The 22,750-nt window shown below is 37.8% G+C and overlaps 4 protein-coding genes across 4 annotated transcripts in view; 1 reads left to right on the top strand and 3 right to left on the bottom strand.

The window, feature by feature from the left end:
* Window positions 1-18,218, bottom strand: part of LOC113472093 (xaa-Pro dipeptidase-like) — a 28,208-nt gene extending 9,990 nt beyond the window's left edge. The window contains exons 1-4 of the mRNA XM_026831664.1: window positions 17,999-18,218; window positions 12,315-12,362; window positions 11,958-12,019; window positions 11,607-11,651 (exon numbers count right to left, since the gene is read on the bottom strand). Of these exons, the coding sequence (XP_026687465.1) occupies window positions 11,607-11,651; window positions 11,958-12,019; window positions 12,315-12,362; window positions 17,999-18,130 (287 nt within the window). The 5' untranslated portion in view covers window positions 18,131-18,218. The remainder of the gene's footprint in view (window positions 1-11,606; window positions 11,652-11,957; window positions 12,020-12,314; window positions 12,363-17,998) is intronic.
* LOC103520627 (putative nuclease HARBI1) lies at window positions 236-2,788 on the bottom strand. The gene is made up of 3 exons (XM_008485726.3): window positions 1,797-2,788; window positions 945-1,341; window positions 236-703 (listed from the first exon to the last, which is right to left on the bottom strand). The coding sequence occupies exons 1-3, from the start codon at window positions 2,100-2,102 to the stop codon at window positions 324-326; spliced, it is 1,083 nt and encodes a 360-aa protein (XP_008483948.1). The 5' UTR covers window positions 2,103-2,788; the 3' UTR covers window positions 236-323.
* On the top strand, window positions 3,963-4,970 carry LOC103520628. The gene is made up of 2 exons (XM_008485727.2): window positions 3,963-4,282; window positions 4,565-4,970. Exons 1-2 carry the CDS (start codon window positions 3,977-3,979, stop codon window positions 4,652-4,654), a joined length of 396 nt encoding a protein of 131 aa, XP_008483949.1. The 5' UTR covers window positions 3,963-3,976; the 3' UTR covers window positions 4,655-4,970.
* LOC113472094 (xaa-Pro dipeptidase-like) lies at window positions 5,381-20,762 on the bottom strand. Its single transcript, XM_026831665.1, has 4 exons — window positions 20,472-20,762; window positions 19,319-19,467; window positions 18,901-19,001; window positions 5,381-5,607 (listed from the first exon to the last, which is right to left on the bottom strand). Exons 1-4 carry the CDS (start codon window positions 20,705-20,707, stop codon window positions 5,398-5,400), a joined length of 696 nt encoding a protein of 231 aa, XP_026687466.1. The 5' UTR covers window positions 20,708-20,762; the 3' UTR covers window positions 5,381-5,397.
* Window positions 20,763-22,750: the final 1,988 nt, after the last annotated feature.

Raw genomic sequence — 22,750 nt, 5'->3', positions numbered from 1 at the left:
TGTTGTTGTTGTAGCGGCTTTAGCTTTTGCCGAATGGCGATAGCAGAATAAAGAAAAGATGTCTTTTTGTATCTGCTATACACCGGGGTGATGGTCTCTAGCTCTAGCCATGTTAAATTGGCTGGCTCGTCCTGAACCGCAGTCAACCATCGTGAGGACTTGTGCTTGGTCTTTAAAAGCAGAGAGAACCCTTTGAGGAACTGCCAGCTTGCTAGGCTGGTTAGGGTTAGCTGTTCTCCTCCCTGTTTATAGTCCCACAGCCAGACACTAGTCTTCTCTCTGTTTAACGTCCCCTAGCCTGACATCAAGTCAACAATGTTGCCTCAACCAAAGAACTGTTGAGCAAACCTACGCCTGATGTCAGCTCCATTTGGGTCAACCCGAGGATGATCTACATCTTCTTCTTCTTCTCCTCTTTCTTCTTCTTCTTCTTCCTGGGGCTCATACATTGCATTGTCCTGCCTTGTCATATTATGTAATATGGCAGATGCAATAATAATATTGATCGAATTTGGAAGTTTATTCTGGAGGGCCCTTTTCAGGATTGGAAATTTCCTTTTCCACACACCAAACGCTCGTTCAATGAGATTTCTCGTTGTTTTTTGAGCCCTGTTGTAAGCTTCTTCCTGTGGGTTTGCTGGGTCTGGGAATGGGGTATACATTTTTCTTGTTTGGGCATATCCTGAGTCTCCAAGCAAATAGCCTGTGAAAATAAATAGTAATGTACATTGAAAATTAGATATAGCTCACATACAATACCTTTTCCATCTATATAGCATCAATTAATCACAGGGAAAAATATTGTCACCAATTTATTTTACCAGTAATGGACACTGCCATTACTTATAATAAGTTAATTTGGCTGGTAGGTTGTAAGTTGTAATTGTCAGTTTGAATTAGCCTTCACAGTAGTATAAATTAAGCATTGAAGAATAATTAATCACCTGGAAGTTCATCATTGTCAAATCTCAATTTGACAGAGGATGCGTTAAACATCCTGGAATCATGTGCAGAACCTGGCCAGCGACAAATCAAATCAAAAAATTCCATGTTAGGGCCACACACAACTTGAACATTTAAGGACATAGTGCCTTTCCTGTTCCTGAATGTTTCAGCTCTTGGCCCACCAGGATTCATGATGGGGATATGAGTTCCATCGATGATCCCTGTTACACCAGGAAATCTAGCCAGGGCATAGAATTGAACATGGATGTCATTCATTTGGTTGGGGGGTGGAAATTTAATAAAATCGCTCATTTTGAGTGCCAATGTCTTTGATGTCATATTGACAATCTTGCATACTGTTGGCTGGCTTAATTTGACAATTTTACCGCACATATTCTGAAACACAAGCATATTATTTTAAATAAAATTTCATACGTACCTCCATTTTTTTCTTGCTGTACTTAATACCTATAGCAGGTTGCTGATATTCTGTAATAATAGGATATTACAACCTACCACTGTAATATTATGTACAATCATTGTATTATTCTGTACTTTGTAAATATGTTACTATACCAAAATAAACAAATCCAAATTTTGAGTTAAAAAAAAAAAAAAAAAAAAAATGTTCTGATTTTTACTGACAATAACTACATACTAGGTATATGGGTCAGTCCGATCCAGTAGTAAGTTTAGTAGGTAGTAGTAGTAAATAATAGACTTGTAATCTTTGGTTTCTACATCCAGTTTACACCTCAAAATTTTCTGATAGCAATCAATCCATCTTTGTACTAATCAGTCCTATACAGTACCAAATAATTTCTGTAACAACACAACTGAAGGCTTCTTACCTGGAAGGATGAAGTTGCCAAATAACTTAGCAATGTGAGGCCCATCAAGGTAGGTGGAACTGGAGCACCTCTTGGATCTGCATCATTTTGAAGAAGTGGTAGAAGCATATCTCTCACCACCTCTTTGCTCATATGGTAATCTTTCACAAACTCAAGGTCTGTTAAAATTTCCATAGGGTTGCCATAATCAACCAGATGTGGATGCACTCTTGGCTGAGGAGCAAATTGCTCATCAATATCCAGGGCATCGTGATCAATGAGATGATCGTCATCACCAATAAAATCCAAAAAAGGTATATCAGCCATACTCTACTGATGAACTGTTAACACTGAAGAATTTGTAAAATGTGTGGTGATGCACTCAAGTAGTTTTTACGGTAGGTACCTAACAGAAAACTAGTTGTATAAATATTAGAGGTAGAGAGAGATGCTGGAGAGCTTATACCTTCCTCCACACTTGGCTGTCAGAATGATATTATAATATATGTGAATGTCCAGATGAGAAGAGGGATTCTTGAATAAGGTTTGACAATTTATTCAATAATTATGTTATAGATCACATAGAGGTGGTTTCTGAGGATTTCTATTGATGAACGAACAGTGGATTATAGTTTATTAATACCTACTAGTTTATGTTTTAGCACTTTACAATTCAAAATCACAAGTTAAAATGACAAAAAAGCAAAAAACCATCTATCAAATCCTCGATTTCCAGGCTTTCAAAATCAGAAATCTTTCTGTAATCCAGACTTATCTTACAACAAAAATATCCGTAATCTTGTTTTAAAATGTCAACACAAGCACCACAGTCTACCACAGAGGTAATTTTGCGTCTACGCTCAGCTGTAATCCAGGCTTCGCTTAACTCGTAAGATAACCTTGACACTTTACTTCAGGGTCATATTTCTCGCTTCGTCTGATCGAGAGTGCGTTTTATTATACCGATAAGGGACAGTTCTCCCTAATCGGGATCGTAATCTGGTTTTAAAATTTGGCCCTAAGGATTCTTTCTGATTGTGGGAATCGATCACTCATTGATTCATTATGGGTTGGCATAACAGAGCACTTTGATGAAATCAATGAAAACAATTTCATAGATGTGTTCCAAACATTGTTATTTTTCAAGAAGGGTAGACGTCCTGTGACTTGTACATTGGAAAAGAAAATGATAGATATTTGGCACAAGTTGAAGGGTGATGACATTTGTAACTTATTATCAGTACTATCCAAGACACATGTACCAGCACGAAGGTTCCTAGAAGTAACAAGCAAGTGGATTCATACTAATATTCATACACTGAGTGAGGATCAACTTGGAACTATAATCCTACAACTTAATGAGCTTGACTACAAAGATAATAACATTGAGAATGCCCTGGAGAGATACATTAAGATGAAAAGTGTGCAGATCAAAGATCCTGCAGTCATGGCTGCTATCATGGACTATTGCTCCAAGTTTAGAATAAGATCGGTTCATATTATGCAAGGCTGTGCAGAATACTTGATTATTAAACAAAAGCAACTGTCTCCTGTACATTTCAAATCTGATACATTAAGATGAAAAGTGTGCAGATCAAAGATCCTGCAGTCATGGCTGCTATCATGGACTATTGCTCCAAGTTTAGAATAAGATCAGTTCATATTATGCAAGGCTGTGCAGAATACTTGATTATTAAACAAAAGCAACTGTCTCCTGTACATTTCAAATCATTGTTCCTACCATTTGGACATCTTGTGTTCAAGCCACTAAATGGAATTCAGTTTTGGAAAACAATAGAGGAATTTCTAGAAGAGAAATTTGTCAACTTCAAGCCAAATGATTTCCTAGATGTGATGTTAGCCTGTGTCTACCTCCAGAAGTTCCCCCTTAATTTTGTGGACAAAATTTTCAACCCTTTCTTCTTGGACAGGTTGCAAGTAAAAGAAGACTATAATACCAATCATATACAGAGAATGAAACTTAAAGTACTGGACACAGCCATGCACATTGAATGTTCATCATATCAGGGTCCAATGTTACCAAGAGATGACCTTCTTGGACCCAATGCCATGGTAGATCAGAGAATTAAGCGGATCTGTCACAAGATTCATCCTCACCTCAACACAATCATTGGATATGCTGACAGGATTTCATTCAATGTGTTACCACCCTTCCTACCCACCTTCTTGGACCCAATGCCATGGTAGATCAGAGAATTAAGCGGATCTGTCACAAGATTCATCCTCACCTCAACACAATCATTGGATACGCTGACAGGATTTCATTCAATGTGTTACCACCCTTCCTACCAATGTCTGATATTTACATCATAGATATAATAATTCATCCTTCATTTATGGGGAGAACTATTTCGAAGATAAATCTACAACAAGATAATCTGTACACTGCTATTTTGATTCAATTGCCTGAACATTTTTGTTCTGATGGGCAACTCATAGGACCTCAGGCAATGAGGTTAAGGCATTTAAAAAACAAGGGCTTCAAGGTGGTAACACTGGAGTATAAGATACTCAATAGGCTAGTCACATATCCTAAGGAACTTATGGGTTATATATCTGATCAGATAGAAAAATAGAAAATAGGTTACATACGATACATGTAGGTATGTACAAGCTTACCTAGAATATTACAAAACTCTATGATTCATGAATTACTGATACATAATGTACAAAACCAAACATGTTCCTCCTTATACCTATCTATAAGTTCTCATTTACAAAAGTTTAGTGTCAAATAATTTTTCTATTCTGTTGTTTATTGCTTCAAGGTGGTAACACTGGAGTATAAGATACTCAATAGGCTAGTCACATATCCTAAGGAACTTATGGGTTATATATCTGATCAGATGGAAAAATAGAAAATAGGTTACATATGATTCATGTGGGTATGTACAAGCTTACCTAGAATATTACAAAACTCCTTGATTCATGAATTACTGATACATAATAATGTACAAAACCAAACATGTTCCTCCTTATACCTGTCTATAAGTTCTCATTTACAAAAGTTTAGTGTCAAATAATTTTTCTATTCTGTTGATTTGTTTAATGGTTATAAATTCAACATGTTATTGTATTACACAACAGCTAGTGTTGTATCAGTAGGCTTCAAAGAATATCAGAGACAATAACAATAAAAGTACATAATATTTCTATTTTGATAAATTAAACCAATATTTGTGCCTTTATTTACTCGAGTCTTTGTATTTATTTAGGTGCTAGAAATGGTATTAATAATGTACCTACCTACAACTTTGAAAAACCTACAAGTTTAATGATATTTATACACAATATTATTATATTACATCGGAACCAACCAAAGGTAAATTAAACCAATATTTGTGCCTTTATTTACTCGAGTCTTTGTATTTATTTAGGTGCTAGAAATGGTATTAATAATGTACCTACCTACCTACAACTTTGAAAAACCTACAAGTTTAATGATATTTATACACAATATTATATTACATCGGAACCAACAAAGGCAATGACAGACGACACCGAAGCGAATACAATAGTCCGTCCACTATACCTTTTATTATTAGTAATAATAAAGGAAGGACGGACTAAAAATACATTTTTTCTTCACTATACCAAGTTCTCAGCATGAACTCACCGCAGGTATAAAATAACAGCCAGGTTCAATGGTAAGCACCATATTCTCCGCTAGAACACGGGCAGTGCGTAGACTTTTCAGTCCAGGGAGGGTACCACGGGGAGGACAATGGGGGAGGTATCCTCCTACATCATGTACATCAATACCGATCAGATGTCCCAGACCGTGGGGCTGAAATAATGCTCCGATATTGTGCTGAAATCAGAGAGAAATCCAACTTTTTTGGCCGTTAATTTCCTGTAAGTCTGTACTTACTGCAGTAATGTCACTCCGCCAAGGCTATGAAAATGGTCTTTAGCGTTATACGTGGGTAAAAGTTACCTACGAAAAATATTCTATTTGAAATTTACCTCTCACGTCGTGTCGGTCAAATTTGCTAAAATTTTTGCAGATTTAGCTTGTATATCACAAGTCTTAGGGACTCGAGGCTATGAATATGCTCACATTGGGAAGCAATGCAGCATATACAGAGTGTTTCAAAAGTCCGGGGACCCTTGAATATTTTTTGAATGGTTGCTCCGATATTGTGCTGAAATCAGAGAGAAATCCAACTTTTTTGACCGTTAATTTCCTGTAAGTCTGTACTTACTGCAGTAATGTCAGTCCGCCAAGGCTATGAAAATGGCGGTATGCTCCGATATTGTGCTGAAATCAGAGAGAAATCCAACTTTTTTGACCGTTAATTTCCTGTAAGTCTGTACTTACTGCAGTAATGTCACTCTGCCAAGGCTATGAAAATGGCGGTCGATTCATGCGTGAATCTGGCATAATTGAAAGGGTGAACAAAGCTGAAACCTTCTTTCTGTTTCATTCCTACAAAAAGAAGAAGTATCACATAGAATGTTCAGTACTCGTAGGTAGCTATGTGATCAAGTTATCACTGTTTGTTTTAATATTTAATACGCGATAAATATAATTCAAGAGAGAGTTCCAATTCCATAGCATTGAAAATTGAATCACTCCATAATATTAGTAAAAGATAATAGCGTATGACTCACAGGACATGACTGTATGAATCGAGTACTTATAGGTGTGGATTTTGAGTAGGTAGGTTGTAGTGATTAGTTCAAATTCTATTTCTTCAAGTTTGTCTGTTCCACGAGAACGGTTTGTCCGAATTTCATTAAATTTGGCAAAAATGTTCAACTTATAAAAAAATCTTTTTTCCTAATAAGTGAGTTATATTTATGGTTGAAGACTCACAGGACATGACTGTATGAATCGAGTACTTATAGGTGTGGATTTTGAGTAGGTAGGTTGTAGTGATTAGTTCAAATTCTATTTCATCAAGTTTGTCTGTTCCACGAGAACGGTTTGTCCGAATTTCATTAAATTTGGCAAAAATGTTCAACTTATAAAAAAAAATTTCCTAATAAGTGAGTTATATTTATGGTTGAAGAATACCCAGGGGCGAGCCTTTCCAAAATAAAAGAGATGCAGGCTGTGGCTTGTACTTTTTCGGAGGCCCCCCGCGCTGTGTCTGGGGGTGGGATATACGATATACACCAGTGATTTAAAGAAACGTTCAAAAAGTTTCACGTTTCTGTTATCTTTAAAAAAAGGTACCTGATGAAAATCCCGACAGAATGGTTGAAGAATACCCAGGGGCGAGCCTTTCCAAAATAAAAGAGATGCAGGCTGTGGCTTGTACTTTTTCGGAGGCCCCCCGCGCTGAGTCTGGGGGTGGGATATACGATATACGCCAGTGATTTTAAGAAACGTTCAAAAAGTTTCACGTTTCTGTTATCTTTAAAAAAAGGTACCTGATGAAAATCCCGACAGGCGGTGAATTATACAAAACATGACAAGCTATGATGTTTTAATGACGTCAGAGATGTAGCAATAGCACGTGACACAATAAACGTGCCTTGGAGGATAATGTATCCTACGGGGATGAGACTGAAAAGTTTCAGGACAATAGAAATAAAAGAAATAAGTCGAGAAGAAAGTAAATAAAGGTGTAATGGAGTGATGAAGGGAGAAAGGTTTGAGAGGAAAAATGGGTAATGGTAGTACGGAAGGAGGAGAAAAAGAAAAGGGAGCTAAAGCACTTCAATGGGATAAGCAAAGGTTAGACAAAGAGGGAGAGGAAAGGTGGTAGTACGGAAGGAGGAGAAAAAGAAAAGGGAGCTAAAGCACTTCAATGGGATAAGCAAAGGTACACAAAGAGGGAGAGGAAAGGGTCGATCTAGCGAAATTTCCCCCCATTGCCTTGAGGGTGTGAGTTTTCTATAAAAGGGTACACCGGTACAATGTACCCGTCCCGTTGGTAGACTTGACAGACGGTCCCTTTCAGCCGTACCTGTCAGATAGTGTGTGTACTATCAGGTAGACCTGACAGGCGTAACTGTCAGGTCTACCTGATAGTGAGTGGCTGGCCTAAGGTTCAAAAATAAGAGCCACCCTAGCAGTTTATACATTCCGGCTTTCCTCTATGTTTGTATTCCTAGGGAAGACCCACAAGGCTACGAAGGATATTTCACATTTTTGGTAGTACGGAAGGAGGAGAAAAAGAAAAGGGAGCTAAAGCACTTCAATGGGATAAGCAAAGGTACACAAAGAGGGAGAGGAAAGGGATCTAGCGAAATTTCCCCCCATTGCCTTGTGGGTGTAAGTTTTCTATAAAAGGGTACACCGGTACAATGTACCCGTCCCGTTGGTAGACTTGACAGACGGTCCCTTTCAGCCGTACCTGTCAGATAGTGTGTGTACTATCAGGTAGACCTGACAGGCGTAACTGTCAGGTCTACCTGATAGTGAGTGGCTGGCCTAAGGTTCAAAAATAAGAGCCACCCTAGCAGTTTATACATTCCGGCTTTCCTCTATGTTTGTATTCCTAGGGAAGACCCACAAGGCTACGAAGGATATTTCGCATTTTTGATGGTAGATCCCTTTTCCCACAATCTTTCTTTGTCTGCCTTTGCTTATCTTCATTGGAAAGTTTTAACTCCCTTTCTTTCCTTTTTTACCCATTCTTCTTCCTCTTCAAGCAGTCTTATTCTTTCAACAATAGTTGTTCCCTACGACTAGCGACTGCGAGTTATTATCTGCAATCCAATAAAAACAAGTAGGTACCTACTACATCGTACCCTCTATCATGATGATATGAGATGTGGCATTAGTTTAGAGAAGAGAGATACAAGACAAAGAGCCAAGGAGGGAGATTACAAGCCTTGACTGATATTCAAACCCACACCCCAATGTTTTCTCCAATTTTTAAAATACCTAAGTAGCAATTAGAAGGCTGGAAAGTTAGCATCCCTTATCTATCCATCAGACCCTAAAACATTGTAACCCTAAATTCCTCACTGAGCAAGAGTGTATTTAGTTAATATGGTACATTCTTCTGAGTGAGGAATAAAAAGGGCAATGATTGATCTGAGTTAGTGGGACATCCTTGATGTCTTAGTGGTTGGGTGGAAGAGCTCACATAAGTGAGAACCCTACTATTTAAGATAAAGACCTAGGGGCCAAACTTAATGGAGTACAAAACAACTGGCTGCTTCCTGCCTTTGTTCATCACAACCTCTAAAATTTAATACTGTTTTCAGGACAGGGGCCAAACTTAATGGAGTACAAAACAACTGGCTGCTTCCTGCCTTTGTTCATCACAACCTCTAAAATTTAATACTGTTTTCAGGACTTTCCGAGATGTAAAATTCAAATTAAATACTCAGGTACCGAGGAGACATATGAATTGAACACCATGAACCTGGGCTGTCTCCTCCTCAGTCTACACACAAACTACTTATTACTCTCAAGTTTTAGACAAGGAGGATTCAGCTTTAACTACCCATTCTTCTTCCTCTTCAAGCAGTCTTATTCTTTCAACAATAGTTGTTCCCTACGACTAGCGACTGCGAGTTATTATCTGCAATGCAATAAAAACAAGTAGGTACCTACTACATCTCTAGAGCAGCTTTAACATGTTGCATGCCACACTCAATGTTGAAGCTGAGGCCATGTCTGCACTATAGAATCCATTCTGAGGCTTAGGTGAAGGGTGAAGGGGCAAACAGCCTTAAAGGATGGGTAAAGCTCCTACATGTCTACAAATAGTAAAGACACTTTTTTACTGAAGGGCCATTTCTGTATTTTTATATGTGGAAACTTTAAACTGAGAGGTGGAAGGTGTGTTGGATGGGAGTCCCCAGGGAAGCGAAAATGCAACCCGTGAATTGAGATTCTTTTTGCAGACACTCCATTCCAGAGGATGTTCTTATTTTCTTGAAGTAGTCGGAATTAATTAGTTAATTACAGTAGTAGGTAAGTAGGTATTGTACGACTGAGAGGTTTTGTCAGTACTACAGTGAAGTTGCTGAAATACCTGTAGCAAGGAAATTGTTTAGTTGCAAAGGAACATTGAATACCTACCTATTTGATGAGGATTATTGTGTTTTGAGTTTATTGTATTTACAAAGTAATAGTGAATTAATAATGCAAATATAAACACCTAAAAATACCCAAACACCCTAAAATTATCAAAAGAGCCAGGCTAGAAAGTTAGTATCAGCTTTAGCTGATACTTTGATAAGGAATACTTTCGTGGCTACACCCTTGTGGGCGGATTAGTAAAAATAATTACTATGACATTTTACTTACCTTTTGTCCATGATTTTCTATTCGATTGGGCTTTAAAATGAGTAAAAACTGTGGAAACTTCAGGGAAAATTGAAAATTTACGGTAACAGTCAAAATTTTCAACTACTGATAAGACCAGTGTTTACAAATATTAAAACACCTCACGAACTCTACACTCTTTAGATATCACACTTCACAAATTCTACCTATTCGATTGGGCTTTAAAATGAGTAAAAACTGTGGAAACTTCAGGGAAAATTGAAAATTTACGGTAACAGTCAAAATTTTCAACTAGGTATGTACTGATTACTGATAAGACATAAGACCAGTGTTTACAAAAATTAAAACACCTCACGAACTCTACACTCTTTAGATATCTACACTCTTCACGAATTCTATCGTGAGTGCCCGAGTCGAGATTAGGCTGGATACTAACGAGTACCAAAATTCGAGCAAAGTTCCTTTCCTCATTACGTGTTGAATTAACTCGTCAATGAACCTACTTTAGAAAGTGGGGTAGCTATTTACCCAATGATAAATATACCTGTGATTACCTCTATTATAGGGGAAAAAACCTAGGTTTTTCCTAGCTAGCTACGATATCCTTTCCATACGAAAATGGGTCTATAAAGAGTTGTTGTAGGTAGGTATCAATTCTTCAGAGCATCTACAAGACGTGAACGGTTCAGAGCAAACAGTTTGAGTGGTACAGCATGAGTGTGACTACCTTTGGACAATGTGACCTCAGCTGAGTTCCTGGATAAAGAGACATTTTGGATGTTGATTCTTAGACATTTCAATCAAATTTTATTTACAGTGTATATTGTTTACAAACATGACAAATAAATAGAAATGAAGTTTGATCAAGGGTGGAGTTGACAGGAACTACCTATAGCATTATTTGCCAATTCTTCTCTTTCCCCAGCAGAAAGTAAGTTACAAAAAGAAAAAACATAGGCATTCAACATTGGTACCCTCTAATTTTATTTACAGTGTATATTGTTTACAAACATGACAAATAAATAGAAATGAAGTTTGATCAAGGGTGGAGTTAATAGGAACTACCTATAGCATTATTTACCAATTCTTCTCTTTCCCCAGCAGAAAGTAAGTTACAAAAAGAAAAAGAAAAAACATAGGCATTCAACATTGGTACCCTCTTTCATGATGATATGAGATGTGGCATTAGTTTAGAGAAGAGAGATACAAGACAAAGAGCCAAGGAGGGAGATTACAAGCCTCAATATTTGTGCCTTTATTTACTCGAGTCTTTGTATTTATTTAGGTGCTAGAAATGGTATTAATAATGTACCTACCTAGTACAACTTTGAAAAACCTACAAGTTTAATGATATTTATACACAATATTATTATATTACATCGGAACCAACCAAAGGCGAAGTCAAACTTACCATTCTGCTATCACAGGAAAAAGAATTTGGTTATCAACTTTGAATCTGAAACATTAGAAAAGGCGAGTGAAAATATGAGGGGCTTGCTTTTGTGATATTATGACTGGATTTTTAGTCCCTATGAGAGTGCTTCTCAAAGTTGTTGCCACCATGGCACACTTTTCAATATCCCTGTTTTATCCGCGGCTGAAGTCAAACTTACCATTCTGCTATCACAGGAAAAAGAATTTGGTTATCAACTTTGAATCTGAAACATTAGAAAAGGCGAGTGAAAATATGAGGGGCTTGCTTTTGTGATATTATGACTGGATTTTTAGTCCCTATGAGAGTGCTTCTCAAAGTTATTGCCACCATGGCACACTTTTCAATATCCCTGTTTTATGCGCGGCTTGATTTTGAACAACTAAAATAAATATTTAAAGTTGATTTTGAACATAAAATTCCATGCCTTGGTTGGGTTTCGAATTCACGCACTTAGAATTAGGTGAGCGCCTTAACCACCACCTACTAATTTTCTACCGACTTACTTTCTAAAATAACTATATTAACTTACTTTTCGATGCCCTTAAATGTTGCTTCAATGGCATGTAAATCACTATCTGTATTTACACCTGCCTGGAATTAACAAAGAAAAGAAAATTTCAAGACAATACACCGTGGGTAATTTAAAGAAGAAAAAAGTCTAGTTAGTTTGGAGGGTAGCGCCTGCCTTGTAGGCGCTGGATCACGGGTTCGATTCCCACCCCGGAGCGAACTTTATCGTGAACAGATAAGGTTCGTTCTTGGAACGGCTGACTTTCTTCTATCCTGTCATTCTTCTCACTTCGATTTCGGGATGATAATATTAAATTTATATTCGACTTTAGGCACCTATTTATATTCGTCCCCCTACAAGTTTGTGAATACTCACAAGTGTTAGAAGCACGGATGGTGATTTCGACTGCAGAACTTGAACTATCTGAAACCAAACAAACAAATCGTTTTTTAAAATAAACAAGGGTTCACTAAATGTATTTCATGAGCCTGCCTACACAATTATCCTGCGTACAGAGTTGTAGAACATGTTAGAGGTTAGACATACATATGTAAGTACGTGTAAGTCAGTACCTAAATCCACATCTTTTTATTTACTTTCTTGTTCCCTCGGTCGAAAATTTGGACTGAAACCAAAACAACACGAGCTCTCAAAATAGAAAACCTCTGATCAGATAACCTACACTTGTGAATAAGGAAATAATCAATAAGACATGACGTAAACCTGTATTTTGTAAACAAAATCACATTTATAGATCAGAGTAGGACGTGAGTGGTTGCAGGTCGTGTAAACAAAACCCTACAGCCATGCATGAATGAAACAGACGTAAACAACACACATTATAGAGGTCTTGTTTTCGTTCTAGTCCTGTTTGAATTTTGTTTTGGAGTGATAATGTAGTGATAAGGGACTTTGAGTATAAATGGGAGCATATTAATGTGCATTGTAACCTTGGGAGTAGCTAATATCATCAAGATTCATCCTTAATTCCTCACGTATACTATGATGCCTATGTTGTAAATTCTCATAAGTCGTGAGAATATTGATAGTTCAGACCAACCTCAGTGGTGCAGTGGTTAACGCGTTGGACTTTGGATCTGGAGGTTGGGACTGTTGGGAGCCCAGGTCAAGTCAAAAATTTATCTAGGTGTAATTTCTTAAATATTGATAGTTCAGAGTGACTATCAATATTCACCAGGGATCCTTGGTGAATTACATACAATCATGCATATCAATACGCCAACGGGGGGCGCGTAACGCGACCGTATGCTTCCGAAGTGCGGAGCAATTTACTTACGGTGCGTTCATATGGGACTTTTTGTAATATTCTAAACCAGCGATTCCCAAACTGTTTTTTTCTACGCGGTCCCATTGTTACATTTTTGAGCTCTTCGCGGCCCCTTTACTGTATTTTATGTGATCCTCCCGGGATTCTTGAAGCCCTTCACGGCCCCCACGGCTCCTTCGAGGGCCGCGGACCCCAGTTTGGGAAGCACTGTTCTAAAACATTGGGAAGCACGGATGAAACAGTTAGCAATATATTCATCATGTGAGTAAATGATAACAAATCAATTACTGGGTCCTGATAACGTCATGCGATTCAATTAATGGCTTTACGTCATCGTGTGATAAGGGAATTCAATCCACTGAACGGTTTAACACATACGCGAGAGATCACACGCGGAAATGTATCCACTATTTCACTAACCCTAGTCTGCTCTCCATGGCCCTAGACTGCTTAACCTTAACTCTATTCAACCATATCGTGCGTAACAAGTGATACGCTTTCGCTACTAGACAAAATACTGATGTGGGAATAGTGGAATACGTTCGAGATGATAATGGAAGCAAGCTTCGTGGCCACTTTGATTTTTGATATTGCACTAATCATTATGCAGGAGTACCGGGTATATGTAGGTACGATTCGATATGATCAGTTGAGAGTTGAGATTCGGTATTCGACCGGAGGACCAATTCATGTGCAGAATGCAAAATAGCTTCGTGGAATGACACCCTGTCAAATCCACTTTGATTTTTGATATTGCACTAATCATTATGCAGGAGTACCGGGTATATGTAGGTACGATTCGATTTGATCAGTTGAGAGTTGATATTCGGTATTCGACCGGAGGACCAATTCATGTGCAGAATGCAAAATAGCTTCGTGGAATGACACCCTGTCAAACAAAAAAAAAAAAAAAAAAAAAAAAAAAATACATGGAAATTGTGTATATTTGTGACTTTTTTTAATCTATTTCCTATGAAGCAGATTAGCAGACTAAATAAGATGAGTGTTATACATATACATACTCGTAGATGTTTTTAATTTGTGGAATGGTAGATATACATACGTAGATTACATAGGAAGTGAGAGACATATGTTGTCATTGACAGGAGTTTGCTGAAGGTCCACAAGGTATATTTGTAAATTTTGAATCCAAATCAAGACGCACGGCCGTGCGCCAGGCCAAGTTTATAACACACAGTGTGTACAAGAAACATTTCGCCACATTTTTACCCCTGTCATAACTCTGTTAGTTTCACAAATATGATGAAATTTGGAGCGTGCACTTGGGATTTGCTAATGACGGATTTTGGACATGCCGAAAATCCAGCAGAGTCATAGAATATGGACTGCGCCCACTACAGATTCTGTAAGCTCGTTTTCTCAGGTGCAACCCTGATGTTCCGTCCTCAGGAAATGGTAAAACCAAGAGAAGCCTCATGTAACAGGACACCCTAATGTTAGAATTTTCCATTTTCATTCGAAGCCTATTTAAACAATACAACCGTGCCAAGAATTTTCACGTTACATAAGTAAGCTAAGATAACAACGAGCCACATAACGACAATGCCTAACGTGTATTAACATTGAGCAGTCCGTATTGTGTCCCATTAACTACGTACAGGGTGTTATTATAAAACAAATTATTAATAGCCTGTCAATTGAAATTACATATTAACAACCTGTTAATTGTGCCTAAGATAAATACGTTCGAGATGATAATGAAAGCAAGCTTCGTGGCCACTTTGATTTTTGATATTGCACTAATCATTATGCAGGAGTACCGGGTATAGGTACGATTCGATTTGATCAGTTGAGAGTTGAGATTCGGTATTCGACCGGACGACCAATTCATGTGCAGAATGCAAAATAGCTTCGTGGAATGACACCCTGTCAAAATAACAGTAGGTAACAGGATGAATATGAATATGGGCTGCCTGGAAGAGACTGACAAGCAACGCCGACCCCATTTAATAGGAAAAGGCTATAGGAAGATGAAGAACAGGATGAATATGAATAGACTGCGTGATGTTATAATGATGTACAGACTCCGAACTGAATCTATGGAAGCGAAAAGGACAGTTTTGGAGGCAGACCTTGACAGTCAAGAGTCAAACACTTCAAATATGAATATATGAACTCCCTTGATTCCACTAAAAACTATCAAAGTGCGTCAACAATAGATTTATAAACACGATCGCTTCGCGTGGATTCTGCTGAAGTTCATTATACGCAAAATATACAAATAAAAAAAAAAAAAAAAAAATACATGGAAATTGTGTATATTTGTGACTTCTTTTAATCTATTTCCTATGAAGCAGATTAGCAGACTAAATAAGATGAGTGTTATACATATACATACTCGTAGATGTTTTTAATTTGTGGAATGGTAGATATACATACGTAGATTACATAGGAAGTGAGAGACATATGTTGTCATTGACAGGAGTTTGCTGAAGGTCCACAAGGTATATTTGTAAATTTTGAATCCAAATCAAGACGCACGGCCGTGCGCCAGGCCAAGTTTATAACACACAGTGTGTACAAGAAACATTTCGCCACATTTTTACCCCTGTCATAACTCTGTTAGTTTCACAAATATGATGAAATTTGGAGCGTGCACTTGGGATTTGCTAATGACGGATTTTGGACATGCCGAAAATCCAGCAGAGTCATAGAATATGGACTGCGCCCACTACAGATTCTGTAAGCTCGTTTCCTCAGGTGCAAACCTGATGTTCCGTCCTCAGGAAATGGTAAAACCAAGAGAAGCCTCATGTAACAGGACACCCTAATGTTAGAATTTTCCATTTTCATTCGAAGCCTATTTAAACAATACAACCGTGCCAAGAATTTTCACGTTACATAAGTAAGCTAAGATAACAACGAGCCACATAACGACAATGCCTAACGTGTATTAACATTGAGCAGTCCGTATTGTGTCCCATTAACTACGTACAGGGTGATATTATAAAACAAATTATTAACAGCCTGTCAATTGAAATTACATATTAACAACCTGTTAATTGTGCCTAAGATACAAACGTAACTATAATATGAACAATAAACAATTCAGAGGTATGTTCACCCATTACCCATTAAATGACCATCAGGTAATTTTGTCATTGCACGCATCCCTTTTAATTTACATATTTAGGTCCGTCACTACATTAGTCTAGTCGTACCTAATTAGAAATAATCGGTTTAGAATGAGATATTTTTGATCCACTGGAATATTACTTGAAAATTTGTCAGTTAATAGCTTTTAGCTGTGCTATGTAATTCATCTTTATTAAAGACCAACAAGGTATAAAATCTCGTGACATTAGATATTATCCGGTCTCAGAGGCTATGATTCTCTGTCTCTCTCACACACCTGAGCTATCACAGACGTAACGTGTACGTATATCTAGATACTAAACTAAACATCTATATTAACTCTAGGTAGCAAAGCTTGGTGGGCCGCAGGTTAAGTAAGGCTGTACTTGAGGAAAAGACGAGGAGTAAAACTATGTCCACTGTGTCCACGTAGTCGATGGCCGTCGATCGATGAATGAAACCGTCCACACTGCCTCGACAACATACGTTCCCCTCGTAGATCGACGCTCGTCGACTATGTGTGGACACAGCTAAAGAGATTTACTGCAGGGGATGTATTTGAGTTGCTCTAGGTAGCACACCGAGGACAGAGTTATTTACAAACACAAGCTCAGTATTTACTAATTAGTAACGAGGTCACATCTATACAAACACAGCATATACATTCTAGGTAGCACACCGAGGACAGAGTTATTTACAAACACAAGCTCAGTATTTACTAATTAGTAACGAGGTCACATCTATACAAACACACCATACACACTTCGATTCACATCAAATATAAACAAAATAAAACTAGATACAGGTATATTGAGAAAATTAAAATGAGTATCTCTAAATCTAAACTCTAAACCGTCTCTATTAATAAGAGTGAGCCGTGAGCTCTTTACAAATTTATTCATAAGAACTGTATTCATAAGGGCTTTTCTCGCCTTAAAATCGACTCAAATTGTTCAAAAATTTCCCACACCATACACACTTCGATTCACATCAAATATAAACAAAATAAAACTAGATACAGGTATATTGGGAAAATTAAAATGAGTATCTCTAAATCTAAACTCTAAACCGTCTCTATTAATAAGAGTGAGCCGTGAGCTCTTTACAAATTTATTCATAAGAACTGTATTTATAAGGGCTTTTCTCGCCTTAAAATCGACTCAAATTGTTCAAAAATTTCCAGTGAGCTCTTTACAAATTTATTCATAAGAACTGTATTCATAAGGGCTTTTCTCGCCTTAAAATCGACTCAAATTGTTCAAAAATTTCCAGGCCTTGCCGTGGCTAACGTTGTTTATTGGTTATAAATTCATAATTCAACATGTTATTGTATTACTTGTATTACACAACAGCTAGTGTTGTATCAGTAGGCTTCAACGTGGCTAATATGGCCATTAGAGTTATACCTCTAGATAGAGTTCTCAAGAGGTCAAAGGGCAGAGTGTTTTGTGCTATACCTTACCAAGATCTTTATACCTTATCAAAAGGCCCAAGGGCACAACATTTAGGGTTACATCTTACCAAAGGCCCTTAACTCCAATAGCTTCACTCCATATACAAAAAGTACAATCCGAAGCTTAGGTGTAGGGGCGAACAGCCCTAAAGGATGTGTTAGGCTTTTAAAGGCCCATTCTTTCGCAGTTATATCATGGAGATAAGCGCGGCTATACATTACCTCATCTGAGAAATACACCTCATCCACTTGATATTTCTCCTTGTATTCATCTAGGGTAGGTAGTTGTCCCATCCACACCACATAGTCTTCAGATAGGCGAGGAGCAAACAGGATGCTTCGACCGGTGGTCATCTCAATCACACCGTAGAAATCGGGTTCATACACACCAAATGCCCAATGGAAGTAGGATTCCTGCCAAATGAAGACAAAAATACGTAATTATTATAAATATAGCTCATGATTATTAAAATATCAGACAGCTATTCCACATACTGAAGAATTGTAATCAGAATTGACCTTAAATTAATTAGCATTCCTGCCAAATGAAGACAAAAATACGTAATTATTATAAATATAGCTCATGATTATTAAAATATCAGACAGCTATTCCACATACTGACGAATTGTAATCAGAATTGACCTTAAATTAATTAGTCTGTGCGTCATTTTTATGTCGCAGTTTGAACTGAACAATTTCGTCGATTCATGCGTGAATCTGGCATAATTGAAAGGGTGAACAAAGCTGAAACCTTCTTTCTGTTTCATTCCTACAAAAAGAAGGATTCATGCGTGAATCTGGCATAATTGAAAGGGTGAACAAAGCTGAAACCTTCTTTCTGTTTCATTCCTACAAAAAGAAGAAGTATCAAATAGAATGTTGTGTGCAGTATTCGTAGGTAGCTATGTGATCAACTTACGAGTATCACTGGTTGTTTACCCATTTAATCCGCGATAGATATAATTCAAGAGAGAGTTCAGTTCCAATTCCATAGCGTGGGTAAGGTTAAAAAAAAAAAAAAAAAAAAAAAAAAACAAAAAGAAAACGTTTATCCGGACTTTACCTTTCAGTCATATCTGCTGAAATTTTGCGAAGACCTGTTTACTAAACTACTAATAATTACCTCCATCAACTCATCTATAGTTCCTCTTAGCAATCCAATATCAAGTAATTTGCTCAGAACTACTTTGTTTGCGAGGTGATGCATATCCACCCAACTCACTCCTGAGAACAAAATAATAATTACAATCACCTATGCAGAAGAAAACGAAGTTTTTATCCGTTAAGGATAGGGTTCGTTCTCGGAACGACTGGTTTTCTCCTGTCTTGTCTTTCTTCTCTCTTCGCTTTCGAGACGATAAGACCAGTTTCCTCTATCAAACCGCATCGGAACGACTGGTTTTCTCCTGTCTTGTCTTTCTTCTCTCTTCGCTTTCGAGACGATAAGACCAGTTTCCTCTATCAAACCGCATAAGTAAAGAATTTAAAAAAAAAAACTAAATAAATAGCCCAACCATACTTAATTATTATTAAGAACTCACCCGGTTTGGCCGCCTCCATGACAGCTCTGTTGGCACTCAGCACAGCGTTATAAATATAGGCCTGCTTCTCAGTAAACTTGCCATTCACGGGATATGAACATGTAATATCCGACGCATAACCACAGTACGATGAGCCCATGTCAAATACTCTGAAATGAACAAAATAAAAATATTGAAGCTGTCTGCAAAATTTGAGGGACTTGTGGCTATAGGTAAAGTCGTGAGAAGCGCTAGTTCCTTTTGAGCTTTTTCCCTGTATAGCCCTAAATAGCGGAACTTTGGTCCGGAATAACGGCCGAACCGTGCCCGCTGCAAACAGGGCCCAAGGATATTTTAGATCTACATAATTTATCAAATCTCTGTGCCAAGTTGGAGCAACTTTGACTGAAATCTAAAGGCCTGAGAATTGCGAACTCTTTTTGAGCCTTTTCAAAGATTTGGAGTGAAATAGCGACCGAACCGTACATTTCTCAAAGTCCGGCCCGCGGACACTTTTGATCATCATAAAATATCGAAGCCATCTGCAAAATCTGAGCGACCTATGGCTAAAGGTAAAGTAGTGAGAAGCGCTAGTTCCTTTTGAGCTTTTTTTCCTGTATAGCGTATAGCCCTAAATACGCACACCATTTTTTTTTTTTTTTTCGAACGACAAGTAATAGGTAAAGTCGTGAGAAGCGCTAGTTCCTTTTGAGCTTTTTCCCTGTATAGCCCTAAATAGCGGAACTTTGGTCCGGAATAACGGCCGAACCGTGCCCGCTGCAAACAGGGCCCAAGGATATTTTAGATCTACATAATTTATCAAATCTCTGTGCCAAGTTGGAGCAATTTTGACTGAAATCTAAAGGCCTGAGAATTGCGAACTCTTTTTGAGCCTTTTCAAAGATTTGGAGTGAAATAGCGGCCGAACCGTACATTTCTCAAAGTCCGGCCCGCGGACACTTTTGATCATCATAAAATATCGAAGCCATCTGCAAAATCTGAGCGACCTATGGCTAAAGGTAAAGTAGTGAGAAGCGCTAGTTCCTTTTGAGCTTTTTTTCCTGTATAGCGTATAGCCCTAAATACGCCCCCCATTTTTTTTTTTTTTTTCGAACGACAAGTAGGAACGGGCCTTAAAAAAGGTACCGCGGGCCAATTATAGTAAGATACTCACAACATGTCCCCGTCATTGACCCGCTTATCATTGGGCGCTGATGCATGCCCATAATGCAGGACAGCTCCATTCCCTCCGCTGGCACATATACACGTATAGGCCACATGTCTAGATCCACCCACATAGAGGATATAGTGCTTGAATATAGCCTCGGCTTGATACTCGTACATACCGGCCGATACCTTACGCATAACGCTACGGTGCGCTTCGGATGAGATGCGGCTAGCGTACCGCATCACATCAAGCTCGAGCTCTGTCTTGATGACGCGACTGTAACGGATGATACCATGGTATATTATTAGATAGTTAATTATCAAAAGTATAGTAAATACAGAGGTAGGTAAGTCTTTTTTTATTATTAAAAGTAGGGCTATTAAAGGTGGAACAACCCTACTAAAAAGACACAAACACCATATATTTCATTAATCAAGAGGTACCTAATATTGTTCTAAGAGGACGACAAAAGCGGAGTAGTAGACACTTTTAGAGAAGAACTTACTTTACCCCTACTTCGAAGATGAGTATAAATGAACACACCTTTTACTCGAGGTTCGCGAGCCGCCTCTTTTATTTCATAACTTTTTGTGCTCGTTGTTTACAATGCTAACTTCACGAACAACAACAAAAATTTAAAAAGTGATAAGGTGATAGAGATTAGTGAGTGATAAAAGATAAAACTGAAGTAATCTGTTAAGATAAGTGATAAGAAGACACGGTGATAGAAATGAACAAAAGTCTGCAAAAGTTAGGACAACTTGTATCCAGACAAAGTATCATTCGTTACTCAATAAGACACGCCTCAAATAAACTTGGACACTCAACTATCTTGGTGCAAGATGGTGTAAACATACAAGAACTTCCTATTGTTGTGAGAAGGTTATCAGGTAAAGATTTCATAGTTCTAGATAATAATTTAGTGCAAGATGAACATAAAGAGACCATTGCTGAAACTACTGATAAAGAAGAACTCAATGAAATCATTGATGGCTTCAACAGATGTTTCACCACCGAGGCAATATTCAAGATCTTGGACACAATGCCTGTGGAAGAAGTAACCCCTCTAGTAGCACTACATGCATTACAAAAAACCTATGAATTAGACAATAACAAAGTGTTTCGAAATGACTATGAAAAGTATATAGGCAGTGATGATAGTGAGAACTTTACCCGCACTGCTATACTCAACCAACTTATTGATAGAATATCTCAGACAAATGATAATGATATCCTCATCAAAGGTTTAGAACTACTGTCCAAAGACATTTTCAAATCAAACACTAAACACGTCAAAGAAAAACTCAAAGATGAAATAATTCTACAGATTAGTCAGAACAAATGCACATTGAAGCAAGTATGTGATACTGACACGTCAAAGAAAAACTCAAAGATGAAATAATTCTACAGATTAGTCAGAACAAATGCACATTGAAGCAAGTATGTGATACTGAGGGATATGTAAATACTGTTACGTGTGTATGTAAATAAACACGCTCAAACACACGTGAATATTGAGTGTTATCTTCCTGGGAAGGTGTGTTGGATGGGAGTCCCCAGGGAAGCGAAAATGCAACCCGTGAATTGAGATTCTTTTTGCAGACACTCTGAGGATGTTCTTATTTTCTTGAAGTAGTCGGAATTAAATTAATTAGTTAATTACAGTAGTAGGTAAGTAGGTATTGTACCTGGATTTCATTTCAGCAGTGAATAGGTATTTTATGAATTTCAAAGCAGCGATCAAAGTATTCAAATTTGGAGTGAACATGTTTTTGTTTGGAGTGAAAAGTACCCACTTAAACTAATTCAAGTACATAATTAATACCTTGGTCTTGTTCAGGTAGCATTCCCCCTTAATTCGGTTAGGTATGAGCTCTAGTGTTTTGTATTTGTCTATACAACTCACAACTCCCATAATAAACACAGAGAGAGAGCTCGTGAGTCAGACAAGGAACGAGTTCCAAAAATTATCAACTTATCATTCCTCTGTTGTTGGAATTTATCGCAGTACAGTTCCCTCTTCCACCTCTCCTTCCGAGCACGTCAAAAAGGTACTTCCTCTGTTGTTGGAATTTATCGCAGTACAGTTCCCTCTTCCACCTCTCCTTCCGAGCACGTCATAAAGGTACACACTGAACACTGATATAAGCTGAACATGATAATTTGTTCGTTTGCCAACACAAGAAACAGATCGTTTTTATTTCAAGCAATTCATGTTGTTAAAGAAACAAGAATATTGTGCACGCGATGCCCATGCCGCATAGACAGAGGGAAATTTCAAGCCC

The sequence above is a fragment of the Diaphorina citri genome, unplaced genomic scaffold (assembly GCF_000475195.1).
Source record: "Diaphorina citri unplaced genomic scaffold, Diaci psyllid genome assembly version 1.1 scaffold3857, whole genome shotgun sequence".
In the NCBI taxonomy this organism is placed as follows: domain Eukaryota; kingdom Metazoa; phylum Arthropoda; class Insecta; order Hemiptera; family Psyllidae; genus Diaphorina; species Diaphorina citri.
The sequence above is the reverse complement of the archived record's forward strand: the minus strand, read 5'-3'. Positions and strand labels throughout refer to the sequence as shown.